At 48.3% G+C, this 12,500-nt stretch overlaps 1 protein-coding gene across 1 annotated transcript in view; it reads left to right on the top strand.

The window, feature by feature from the left end:
• Positions 1–12,500, top strand: part of LOC122250053 (uncharacterized) — a 53,738-nt gene that overhangs the window by 27,013 nt on the left and 14,225 nt on the right. Inside the window, exons 2-5 of the mRNA XM_086540364.1 lie at positions 2,166–2,392; positions 2,685–3,012; positions 3,392–5,057; positions 12,401–12,500. The exon at positions 12,401–12,500 is cut by the window's right edge and continues 29 nt beyond it. Coding sequence (XP_086396490.1) covers positions 2,289–2,392; positions 2,685–3,012; positions 3,392–5,057; positions 12,401–12,500 — 2,198 coding nt within the window. The 5' untranslated portion in view covers positions 2,166–2,288. The remainder of the gene's footprint in view (positions 1–2,165; positions 2,393–2,684; positions 3,013–3,391; positions 5,058–12,400) is intronic.

Raw genomic sequence — 12,500 nt, 5'->3', positions numbered from 1 at the left:
GAGAGGGAGAGGGAGAGGGAGAGGGAGAGGGAAAAAGAGAGAGAGAGGGAGGGGGAAAGAGAGAGGGAGAGGGAGGGAGAGGGAGAGGGAGAGGGAGAGGGAAAGAGAGAGGGAGAGGGAGAGAGAGAGAGGGAGAGGGAGAGGGAGAGGGAGAAGGAGAGGGAGAGGGAGAGGGAGAGGAGAAGGAGAGAGGGAGAGGGAGAGGGAGAGGGAGAGAGAGGGAGAGGGAGGGAGGAGAGGAGAGGAGAGGAGGGGGAAGGAGAGGGAAGAGGAGAGGGAGGGAGAGGGAGAGGGAGAGGGAGAGGGAAAGAGAGAGGGAGAGGGAGAGGGAGATAGAGGGGTCAGAGGAAAGGAAGGCAAAAGGGAATGAGTAAGGAAGGAAGGAATGGAGAAAGGCATCAACTAGTTCATATACTTCTACAATATTTGCGTGCAATTAATATAGCACAAAAAAAGAGAATTGCTCACATATCCAAGTGCCCCTTAGAATCAAGATGTCTCTTAAGATATCTCAGAGATCGTACTAAACTTTCCCTCAACCTTAAAACTAATTTGCGATATGAAAATGATAATGACACATTCTTACGGTACTGCATAAATTATCTATCTTTTTCCCTACCGCTGCCGTTAAGATATCCACTTTTTCCTCAAAGCCACCAGCAAGGTCCTCAGGCGCGGTTGCACCACACCTGCTCCCTCTCCCTCTCCCCCTCCCCCTCCCCCTCCCCTCCCCCTCCCTTCCCCCTCCCCCTCCCTCTCCCCCCATCTGAAGGATCCAAAGCTCCTTCCCTCCGGCGGTCGTACTGCAGCCTCTCTCTCTCTCTCTCTCTCGCTCTCTCGCTCTCTCGCTTGCTCTCTCTCTCTCTCTCTCTCTCGCTCTCTCGCTTGCTCTCTCTCTCTCTCTCTCTCGCTCTCTCGCTCTCTCGCTTGCTCTCTCTCTCTGTCTCTGTCTCTCGCTCTCTCGCTTGCTCTCTCTCTCTGTCTCTGTCTCTCGCTCTCTCGCTTGCTCTCTCTCTGTCTCTGTCTCTCGCTCTCTCGCTTGCTCTCTCTGGCTCTGTCTCTGTCTCTCGCTCTCTCTCTGGCTCTGTCTCTCGCTCTCTCGCTTGCTCTCTCTCTGTCTCTGTCTCTCGCTCTCTCGCTTGCTCTCTCTGGCTCTGTCTCTGTCTCTCGCTCTCTCTCTGGCTCTGTCTCTCGCTCTCTCGCTTGCTCTCTCTCTGTCTCTGTCTCTCGCTCTCTCGCTTGCTCTCTCTGGCTCTGTCTCTGTCTCTCGCTCTCTCTCTGGCTCTGTCTCTCGCTCTCTCGCTTGCTCTCTCTCTGTCTCTGTCTCTCGCTCTTTCTCTCTGTCTCTGTCTCTCGCTCTCTCGCTTGCTCTCTCTCTGTCTCTGTCTCTCGCTCTCTCTCTGTCTCTGTCTCTCGCTCTCTCGCTTGCTCTCTCTCTGTCTGTCTCTCGCTCTCTCTCTGGCTCTGTCTCTGTCTCTCTATCTCTTTGTCTCTCTATTTCTCTCTCTCTCTCTCTCTCTCCCCTCCTTCTCTCTCCCTCGTCCCAACGATCCCTCCCTCTCGCCTTCTTCCATCTATCCATTCCATCCATCTATTCTATTTATCTTTCTCACTCTCTCTCTCCCTATCTATCTATCTTCTTCTCAGTCATTTTTCTCAGATATATTCTCTCTCAGGGGCGTATATAAGCCTGTGTGTGCATCTGCATGTGTGTGTTTCCCCTCCGGTAATAAGATGGAAATGTCGACTAAGCACTTTGGAACAGTTCACTAATGTTCACAGGCTGCCGCTAATGTTGCCTTGTTGTTCACTATAAGTCACCCTTTATGGTCGGCAAAAGTTCTGTAGTAAGGAAGAGTTCTTCGACCGAAATAGTCTCGTTACAGCGAACACTTCCAGCGAAGCGATGTCTGAATATGCAGGTCCATCATTAACCAAGACACACAAGAGCTTCTAATTCGGCATTGATCTAAACAGACTGTTGATATAAAACATAATTTTTTCTACCCATCTACGTAGAATTCTTTCTTCTTCTCTGTCTTTCTGTGCTTTCTTTGTCTTCTTATTTTCTTTCTATAGCTTAACATCCTTATCCTTCGTCTCAACTCCTCACGTATTCCTGTATCTTTCTTGTGATATGTAGCCCGGGCTCTTTCCTCCCGCAGAACTACCAGCTGCGGCGACGTCCGAGCGCCTCGCGGTCGTCTGCGGCCAAGGATGTGGGCGACGTATGATCGAGCTGGAGGCTGAAGCTCTCCCGGAGGGCCACGACGCTTATCGGAGCCACCATGGGCCGCCACGCCTCCATCCAGCTCCTTCTGCTCACGCTCACGGGATGCTCGTGGATGCTGCTCTTCCTTTCCGTCACACTGCCGGACTATCACGCCTTCAGGTAAGGGAGAGCGCGGGCGTGAAGGAAAGGCCGGGGAAGGCTCATGGCGTGGAAGGAGGAGGAAAAGGGGAATGCCATAGAGCAGACGTCTAGCATTGTTTCGCTTCCCTGCTTTTCCCTTCTTTGCTTATGTTGTCTTTTGGTCTCTGGGTCACGGTCATTGATCATGGATATGTCGGACTGCGTGAATTCCCCGGGAAGTTCCATTGCGCCCCACGACAAACTAGGATGCATGATATAGACTAAATCAGAAAAAAAAAAATACTCAAAGGAGTGTCTGTCTCATTTCCAGAGCATATCACGCCGCCCGAGCCCACGCCGGCCATACCGCCCACGCCCCCCTGCCCAAGGAGGTGGACCCATGTGAGCTGTGCTGGGGCGTGGGCAGCGCGGATCTCCGGGACGCAGCCGACGGGGGAGCTGCAGCTGGAGATGGCGACGGGTGGGGGTCGCGCCTGGCTAAGGCCATGGGCGCTTCCGTGGGCAACGCGGATAAAAGTTCGCCACGCCCGCCCGTGGGCGCCGGCCAGGCGGGGGCCGGCGGTGTGGGTGCCTTCTACTACTACACCTTGCACACCACCTTCACCTCCCTCAGGGTGACGCTCAAGAAGGCGCAGCAGGTGCGGTGCGCGAGCCTCGGCTCTACGGTTCTCGGGGAGGCGATGGCGCTGACATTCCCAAACATAAAAGATTACATACACACAGTTACAAAGGCTTTCTCACGCACTTATGCTTACATTTATACTCGCACACACATTCATCCCCCCCCCCCCACACACACACTTATACAGTTTAACACACTCCCTCAGACATATAGATAAGCATATAGTTTATACAGGTATATATATATAAAACTAGATACATATGTAAATAGATATATAGTGTTTTGATATTTCTCTTTCGCGTCTCTTTCCCTCTCTTCTTTGCTTCTCACCCTTCTCTTCTCTCTATTTGCCTTATCTCCAGTCTGATCGTGTTTGAGACATGTTTTCGCTGCAGGTGGCGGGAGACGTGCAAGATGAGGTGGCGACACTAGGCGAGCGGGTGGCGCACCTTCAGGATACTCTCCTCACTCACTTCTCTCCTCGCCTCAATCCCTACCTGTACAAACCCGGCCTGGAACACACTCAGGCTGGAACGAATGCCCGGCAGGAGAAGTCGGCGGGCGTGAAGGCTCAGCACATCAACATTTCTCAGCAGCAACACCAAAAATTCCAGCTCAGTGGCGCCCGCAGGGAAGACCTTCGACACGTGTACCCAGTCATGTCCGCCGAGCCGTCGAAGAGAGCGAGTCAGAGGACACCCCTCCCCGCCAGGCCTCCTGCAGGGGGCAAGCGGGAGGGCGACGAGGATTTCGTCGACTCCTCCCACGATCAGAGCCAGAGCATCTACCCGGACCTCCCGAGCCGCCACCTTCAGACTCCGCCTCGCACGAGCCGTCGGCTGCAGGCTCAGGGCCTCCCGCGCGGCCCGGCGAGCCTCGTCACCCGGGAGTCTCAAAGAACTAAACGTGGGGACCCGAAGGCTGGTCGGCTGCAGGACGACCTGCCGATCGGCCACCACCACCAGCCGAGTGTAAATATTTCCGCAGAGGGTTGGAAGTGGCGCCACGCGGCCAAGCTGGGACTCGCGCCGAGGGCGGGGGAGACGGGGAGCGCGCGGGGGGCGTGGACGGCGAGGCAGAGAGAGTACTCGGCCGGTGATAAAACGGCCAGAGAGACAAAGACTTCAGTAATCAAAGGAGACACAGTCAGTGCTGAACCGCCGCCTCGAGGTGGCGTCTGGGCTTCCAATATGAGCGTGAGTGATGTGGTGAAAGTGGTGTCTGTGGTGGTGGTGGGCGACGCGGCGACGGGAGACTTCCTCGCCAGCATCAGCCGAGCTTATCCTGGCGTCACGGTGCACGTGGTGGCCTCGGCGCCGCCGCCTCGCCCGCCCGCCCACCGGCTGCGTCTTTTGGTACACAACGTTGCTGCCAACGTGTCCTCAGTGGCCGCGCACATGGCCGCGCTGGACCATGTGACCACGCCTTACGTCCTGCTCACCTCCGGGATGGCCTCGCTCACACGGCTGGCTCGGCTGGAGCGCCTAGTGTGGGCGGCGGAACATCTTGGGGTGTGGGCGGTGTCGGGCGGCCTCCAAACGCCCACGAACCACTGGCGGACGGGATGCCTCACCTCCCGCAACGCCCACTACGAGGCGGAATGGGAGCGCGGGCGTCTGGGGTCCGCCCACGGGTGCTTGCTGTGCAGTTCCCTGGAGGGGCCCTTCGTGGCCCTAACCGCGGCGCTGCGCCACCTGGCCTGGGACGCCAAGCTGCCCTCGGAGGTGGTCCAGCTGGACCTGTTCCTCAGGGCAGCCCACTCGCACCACATGCTGGCGGCGGCGTGCCCCGAGGCGCTCTTCCGCATCCGCACGGAGCTTCCGCCTCCGCCGCGCTCCGCCTGGCTCAGCCTCGCGCGCCGCCACAGCCTCTACGTCGTGCAGGCACCTGCGGGCGTGCGCTACACCTTCTCGTGCAGCGACGTGGGTGCCAACTGCGGCGAGAAGGGCGTGGCTCTCCCGCCGTGCTGCCGCCAGGAGCTGGCCTCTCTTGTCAGGTTCCTTATGGACACGTGTGACGCTCACGGATTGCTGTGTGAGCTGCAGGAGGGAACTCTTTTAGGTAAGTCTCCCCAAAAATTGCTTCTCATAGTTGTAACTTTAGTTCTTATACCAATATTTTCCTTTCCGTCCTTCGACTTGGTACCAGCTTTACCCATTTGATACCCATTTCTCCTTTGTACTTCAAAACGTAATTTTAACATTCTTGATAAAAAGTAGTATGACCACATAATGGTGAAGCTTTTTTATCAACTTCTTAAAACGACAAGCTTCAGTTTCTTTAGTGTCTCTTAAGTAACTACAGTTACAGAGGACAAACATCTTTTATTATTTCCTAAATTCCCATTTTCCTTTTTGTTAATTTGTCCACCATTACCGCCAGTTGACAAAAAAAAAAAAGAAAAAAAAAGAAAAAAGAAAAAAAGAAAAGAAATGAAAGTGAAGAACAGACGAAGAAAAAAAATAACATCGAAAAAACTAGAGAATATGAAGAAAAAACAAGAGATGAAAAATTATTGACATCACCTTATAATGGGTCTCTTAATGACGTCATTGTGCCACTAGAGTATTTTCTCTCGTGAACAAAACGGAGAGAGAATCCCAAAGAGAAAAAAAAAGAATTCCAAAAGAGGAAGGAGAATCCCAAAAAGAAAGAGAATCCCAAAGAGGAAAGAGAATCCCAAAGAGGAAAGAGAATCCCAAAGAGGGAAGAGAATCCCAAAGAGGAAGAGAATCCCAAAGAGGAAAGAGAATCCCAAAGAGGGAAGAGAATCCCAAAGAGGGAAGAGAATCCCAAAGAGGAGAGAGAATCCCACAGAGGAAAGAGAATCCCAAAGAGGAGAGAGAATCCCAAAGAGGAAAGAGAATCCCAAAGAGGAAAGAGAATCCCAAAGAGGGAAGAGAATCCCAAAGAGGAAGAGAATCCCAAAGAGAAAGGAGAATCCCAAAGAGGAAAGAGAATCCCAAAGAGGAAATCCCAAGAGAATCCCAAAGAGGAAAGAGAATCCCAAAGAGGGAAGAGAATCCCAAAGAGGAAAGAGAATCCCAAAGAGGAAAGAGAATCCCAAAGAGGAAGGAGAATCCCAAAGAGGAAAGAGAATCCCAAAGAGGAAAGAGAACCCCAAAAAGGAAAGTAAAGCCCAAAGGGGAAAGAGAACCCCAAAAAGGAAAGAAAACCCAAAAGAGGAAAGAGAATCCCAAAGAGGAAGGAGAATCCCAAAGAGGGAAGAGAATCCCAAAGAGGGAAGAGAATCCCAAAGAGGAAAGAGAATCCCAAAGAGGAAAGAGAATCCCAAAGAGAAGAGAGAATCCCAAAGAGGAAAGAGAATCCCAAAAAGAAAGAGAATCCCAAAGAGGAAAGAGAATCCCAAAGAGGAAAGAGAATCCCAAAGAGGGAAGAGAATCCCAAAGAGGAAAGAGAAACCCAAAGAGGAAAGAGAATCACAAAGAGGAAAGAGAATCCCAAAGAGGAAAGAGAATCCCAAAGAGGGAAGAGAATCCCAAAGAGGAAAGAGAAACCCAAAGAGGAAAGAGAATCCCAAAGAGGAAAGAGAATCCCAAAGAGGGAAGAGAATCCCAAAGAGGAAAGAGAATCCAAAGGAAAGAGAATCCCAAAGAGGAAGAGAATCCCAAGAGGAAAGAGAATCCCAAAAAGAAAGAGAATCCCAAAGAGGAAAGAGAATCCCAAAGAGGAAAGAGAATCCCAAAGAGGAAAGAGAATCCCAAAGAGGAAAGAGAATCCCAAAGAGGAAAGAGAATCCCAAAGAGGAAAGAGAATCCCAAAGAGGAAAGAGAATCCCAAAGAGGAAAGAGAATCCCAAAGAGGAGAGAGAATCTCAAAGAGGGAAAAGAATCCCAAAGAGGGAAGAGAATCCCAAAGAGGAAGAGAATCCCAAAGAGAAAGGAGAATCCCAAAGAGGAAAGAGAATCCCAAAGAGGAAAGAGAATCCCAAAGAGGAAAGAGAATCCCAAAGAGGAAAGAGAATCCCAAAGAGGAAAGAGAATCCCAAAGAGGGAAGAGAATCCCAAAGAGGAAAGAGAATCCCAAAGAGGAAAGAGAATCCCAAAGAGGAAAGAGAATCCCAAAGAGGAAGGAGAATCCCAAAGAGGAAAGAGAATCCCAAAGAGGAAAGAGAATCCCAAAGAGGAAAGAGAATCCCAAAGAGGAAAGAGAATCCCAAAGAGGAAAGAGAATCGCAAAGAGGAAAGAGAATCTCAAAGAGGAAGAGAATCCCAAGAGGGAAAGAGAATCCAAAGAGGAAGAGAATCCCAAAGAGGAAAGCGAATCCCAAAGAGGAAAGAGAATCCCAAAGAGGAAAGAGAATCCAACAGAGGAGAGAGAATCCCAAAGAGGAAAGAGAATCCCAAGAGAATAGGAAAGAGAATCCCAAAGAGGAAAGAGAATCCAAGAGGAAAGAGAATCCCAAAGAGGAAAGAGAATCCAAAGAGGAAAGAGAATCCCAAAGAGGAAGAGGAAAGAGAATCCCAAAGAGGAAAGGGAATCCCAAAGAGGAGAGAGAATCCCAAAGAGGAAAGGGAATCCCAAAGAGGAGAGAGAATCCCAAAGAGGGAAGAGAATCCCAAAGAGGAAAGAGAATCCCAAAGAGGGAAGAGAATCCCAAAGAGGAAAGAGAATCCCAAAGAGGAGAGAGAATCCCAAAGAGGAAAGAGAATCCCAAAGAGGAGAGAGAATCCCAAAGAGGAAAGAGAATCCCAAAGAGGAAAGAGAATCCCAAAGAGGAAAGAGAATCCCAAAGAGGAAAGAGAATCCCAAAGAGGAGAGAGAATCCCAAAGAGGAAAGAGAATCCAAAGAGGAAAGAGAATCCCAAAGAGGGAAGAGAATCCCAAAGAGGAAAGAGAATCCCAAAGAGGAAGGAGAATCCCAAAGAGGAAAGAGAATCCCAAAGAGGAAAGAGAATCCCAAAGAGGAAGGAGAATCCCAAAGAGGAAAGAGAATCCCAAAGAGGAAGGAGAATCCCAAAGAGGGAAAAGAATCCCAAAGAGGAAAGAGAATCCCAAAGAGGAAAGAGAATCCCAAAGAGAAGAGAGAATCCCAAAGAGGAAGGAGAATCCCAAAGAGGAGAGAGAATCCCAAAGAGGAGAAAGAATCCCAGAGAGGAAAGAGAATCCCAAAGAGGAAGAGAATCCAAAGAGAAAGAGAATCCCAAAGAGGAAGAGAATCCCAAAGAGGAAAGAGAAACCAAAGAGGAAAGAGAATCCCAAAGAGGAAAGAGAGAATCCAAAGAGGAAAAAGGAATCCCAAAGAGGAAGAGAATCCCAAAGAGGGAAAAGAATCCAAAGAGGAAAGAGAATCCCAAAGAGGAAAGAGAATCCCAAAGAGAGGAGAGATGAATCCCAAAGAGGAGGAAAGAGAATCCAAGAGGAGAGAGAATCCCAAAGAGGAAAGAGAATCCCAAAGAGGAAAGAGAATCCCAAAGAGGAAAGAGAATCCCAAAGAGGAAAGAGAATCCCAAAAGAGGAAAGAGAATCCCAAAAGAGGAAAGAGAATCCCAAGAGGAAGAGAATCAAAGAGGAAAGAGAGAATCCAAAGAGGAAGAGAATCCCAAAGAGGAAAGAGAATCCCAAAGAGGAAAGACAAAGAGGCAGAGGAGAGAGAATCCCAAAGAGGAAAGGAATCCCAAAAGAGGAGAGAGAATCCCAAGAGGAGAATCCCAAAGAGGAAAGGAGGAAATCCCAAAGAGAATCCCAAAGAGGAGAGAGAATCCCAAAGAGGGAAGAGAATCCCAAAGAGGAAAGAGAATCCCAAAGAGAAAGAGAATCCCAAAAGAGGAGAGAGAATCCAAAGAGGAAAGAGAATCCCAAAGAGGAAAGAGAATCCCAAAGAGGAAAGAGAATCCAAAGAGGAAGAGAATCCCAAAGAGGAAGAGAATCCCAAAGAGGAAAGAAATCCCAAAGAGGAGAGAGAATCCCAAAGAGGGAAGAGAATCCCAAAGAGTAAAGAGAACCCAAAGAGGAAAGGAATCGAATCCCAAAAGAGAGAGAATCCCAAAGAGGAAAGAGAATCCAAAGAGGAAAGAGAATCCCAAAGAGGAAAGAGAATCCAGAGGAAAGACCCAAAGAGGAAAGAGAATCCCAAGACCCAAAGAGAGAATCCCAAAGAGGAAAGAGAATCCCAAGAGGAGAGAGAATGAGAATCCAAAGAGGAAAGAGAATCCCAAAGAGGAAAGAGAATCCCAAAGAGGAGAGGAATCCAAAGAGGAAAGAAGAGGAGAGAGAATCCCAAAAGAGAATCCAAAGAGGAAAGAGAATCCCAAAGAGGAATCCCAAAGAGGAAAGGGAATCCCAAAGAGGAAAGAGAATCCCAAAGAGGGAAGAGAATCCCAAAGAGGAAAGAGAATCCCAAAGAGGAGAGAGAATCCCAAAGAGGAAAGGGAATCCCAAAGAGGAGAGAGAATCCCAAAGAGGAAAGAGAATCCCAAAGAGGAAAGAGAATCCCAAAGAGGAAAGAGAATCCCAAAGAGGAAAGAGAATCCCAAAGAGGAGAGAGAATCCCAAAGAGGAAAGAGAATCCCAAAGAGGAAAGAGAATCCCAAAGAGGAAAGGGAATCCCAAAGAGGAGAGAGAATCCCAAAGAGGAAAGGGAATCCCAAAGAGGAGAGAGAATCCCAAAGAGGAAAGAGAATCCCAAAGAGGAAAGAGAATCCCAAAGAGGAAAGGGAATCCCAAAGAGGAGAGAGAATCCCAAAGAGGAAAGAGAATCCCAAAGAGGAGAGAGAATCCCAAAGAGGAAAGAGAATCCCAAAGAGGAAAGAGAATCCCAAAGAGGAGAGAGAATCCCAAAGAGGAAAGAGAATCCCAAAGAGGGAAGAGAATCCCAAAGAGGAAAGAGAATCCCAAAGAGAAGAGAGAATCCCAAAGAGGAAAGAGAATCCCAAAGAGGAGAGAGAATCCCAAAGAGAATCCAAAGAGGAAAGGGAATCCCAAAGAGGAGAGAGAATCCCAAAGAGGAAAGAGAATCCCAAAGAGGGAAGAGAATCCCAAAGAGGAAAGAGAATCCCAAAGAGGAAAGAGAATCCCAAAGAGGGAAGAGAATCCCAAAGAGGAAAGAGAATCCCAAAGAGGAAAGAGAATCCCAAAGAGGAGAGAGAATCCCAAAGAGGAAAGAGAATCCCAAAGAGGAAAGAGAATCCCAAAGAGGAAAGAGAATCCCAAAGAGGAAAGAGAATCCCAAAGAGGAAAGAGAATCCCAAAGAGGAAAGAGAATCCCAAAGAGGGAAGAGAATCCCAAAGAGGAAAGAGAATCCCAAAGAGGAGAGAGAATCCCAAAGAGGAAAGAGAATCCCAAAGAGGAAAGAGAATCCCAAAGAGGGAAGAGAATCCCAAAGAGGAAAGAGAATCCCAAAGAGGAAAGAGAATCCCAAAGAGGAAAGAGAATCCCAAAGAGGAAAGAGAATCCCAAAGAGGAAAGAGAATCCCAAAGAGGAAAGAGAATCCCAAAGAGGAAAGAGAATCCCAAAGAGGAAAGAGAATCCCAAAGAGGAAAGAGAATCCCAAAGAGGAAAGAGAATCCCAAAGAGGGAAGAGAATCCCAAAGAGGAAAGAGAATCCCAAAGAGGAGAGAGAATCCCAAAGAGGAAAGAGAATCCCAAAGAGGAGAGAGAATCCCAAAGAGGAGAGAGAATCCCAAAGAGGAAAGAGAATCCCAAAGAGGAAAGAGAATCCCAAAGAGGAAAGAGAATCCCAAAGAGGAAAGAGAATCCCAAAGAGGAAAGAGAATCCCAAAGAGGAGAGAGAATCCCAAAGAGGAAAGAGAATCCCAAAGAGGAGAGAGAATCCCAAAGAGGAAAGAGAATCCCAAAGAGGAAAGAGAATCCCAAAGAGGAAAGAGAATCCCAAAGAGGAAGGAGAATCCCAAAGAGGAAGGAGAATCCCAAAGAGGAAAGAGAATCCCAAAGAGGAAAGAGAATCCCAAAGAGGGAAGAGAATCCCAAAAGAGGGCCATTAATGGAATTGGCACTTTGCATGATCTAAGATGGCGTGTCCTTGACGAGTGTGCGAATGTCTTTTATAGTGAGCGCGGCGGGAGTAACGGCCGCTCTTGTCTCGGTCGGATGTCAGACTGGACAAGCTTTTATTTGTGTCTGTTTATTTACATTACTAGTATCATGTTATTGTTATTATATTACTATTATTATATTCTTATTGGTGGATTTCATTTGAGTTTGTCCCAAACATTATCCATTACTTAATAGTGTGTGAGCACACGTACACATACACAAACACACACACACTCTCACTCTTTCTCTCTCTTCTCCCTCTCCTCTCTCTCTTTCTCCCTCTCCTCTCCCTCCTTCTCTCTCTCTCTCTCTCTTTCTCCGTCTCCTCTCACTCCTCTATCTCTCTTTCTCCGTCTCCTCTCCCTCCTTCTCTCTCTCTCTCTTTCTCCCTCTCCTCTCCCTCCTTCTCTCTCTCTCTCTTTCTCCCTCTCCTCTCCCTCCTTCTCTCTCTCTCTCTTTCTCCGTCTCCTCTCCCTCCTTCTCTCTCTCTCTCTTTCTCCCTCTCCTCTCCCTCCTTCTCTCTCTCTCTCTCTCTTTCTCCGTCTCCTCTCCCTCCCCCCCCTCTCTCTCTCTTTCTCCCTCTCCTCTCCCTCCTCCTCTATCTCTCTTTCTCCGTCTCCTCTCCTTCCCCCCCCTCTCTCTCTTTCTAATACTAATCTCCTTCCCCCTATATAGAGATAGATCGATAAATAGATAGATGAATCAATAGTTAAATTAGGTCCACGTAAAATATTTTCGAAAAGGCAAAAATAACACAGATCATCCAAGAAGTTTCACAGTCAATCTAATTTTACAGCAGATGAACACACAAGATTTAGCATTGAAATACCAAAAGATTTTCTTTTTAATGAAGTCGAAGGTTGCCTCGTCTGCGAGATCTCTTGACGTCACTTCCGATTCTTTATGATAATCGGAGTGATTGAACGTAATCCGACAAATCGTGACTTGTGATTGGTCAATTTCGTGGAATCTGTTTTCTGTTTATATGTTTTTTATATTTCTATGATTGATTCTCGTTTTCTTCATATTAATGTGGGCTATTACTTATTATTTTTGTTGTTTTTTGTGTATCTGCGTGACTGCTTTTCTGTCTGTCTGTTGGTCTTGTTTTTATGAATGTGTGTGTTTGTCTATATCTGTATATCTCTTCCTCTCTTTCTCTTATTCATTCAGTCTGTCGTTTATTCATTTATTGATTGACTAATTGAATCTCTCACTCTGACTAATTGAACCATTCACTCATTGACTAACTAACTGAGTAACTGACTGACTGAACGGAAAATCTCCCACTCTTACTCCCTATTCTTTCCTATACCCTATTCATCTCCCCTCTCCCTTCGTAAGCCTCCTATTTTAATCCAATCCCTTCTTTCCTTCTTGTTCCAGGCGCCGTGAAGCTGAACGGCGTGATGCCCTGGGAACGGGATGCTGACGTCACCTTCCACACCAAGAACTACACCGCCCTCGGAGAGCTCAGGGATGTGTT

This window comes from Penaeus japonicus, unplaced genomic scaffold (genome assembly GCF_977035675.1).
Source record: "Penaeus japonicus unplaced genomic scaffold, GWHDUDI00000001_assembly GWHDUDI00000010, whole genome shotgun sequence".
NCBI lineage: Eukaryota > Metazoa > Arthropoda > Malacostraca > Decapoda > Penaeidae > Penaeus > Penaeus japonicus.
This window is presented reverse-complemented; position numbering and strand designations above follow the sequence as displayed.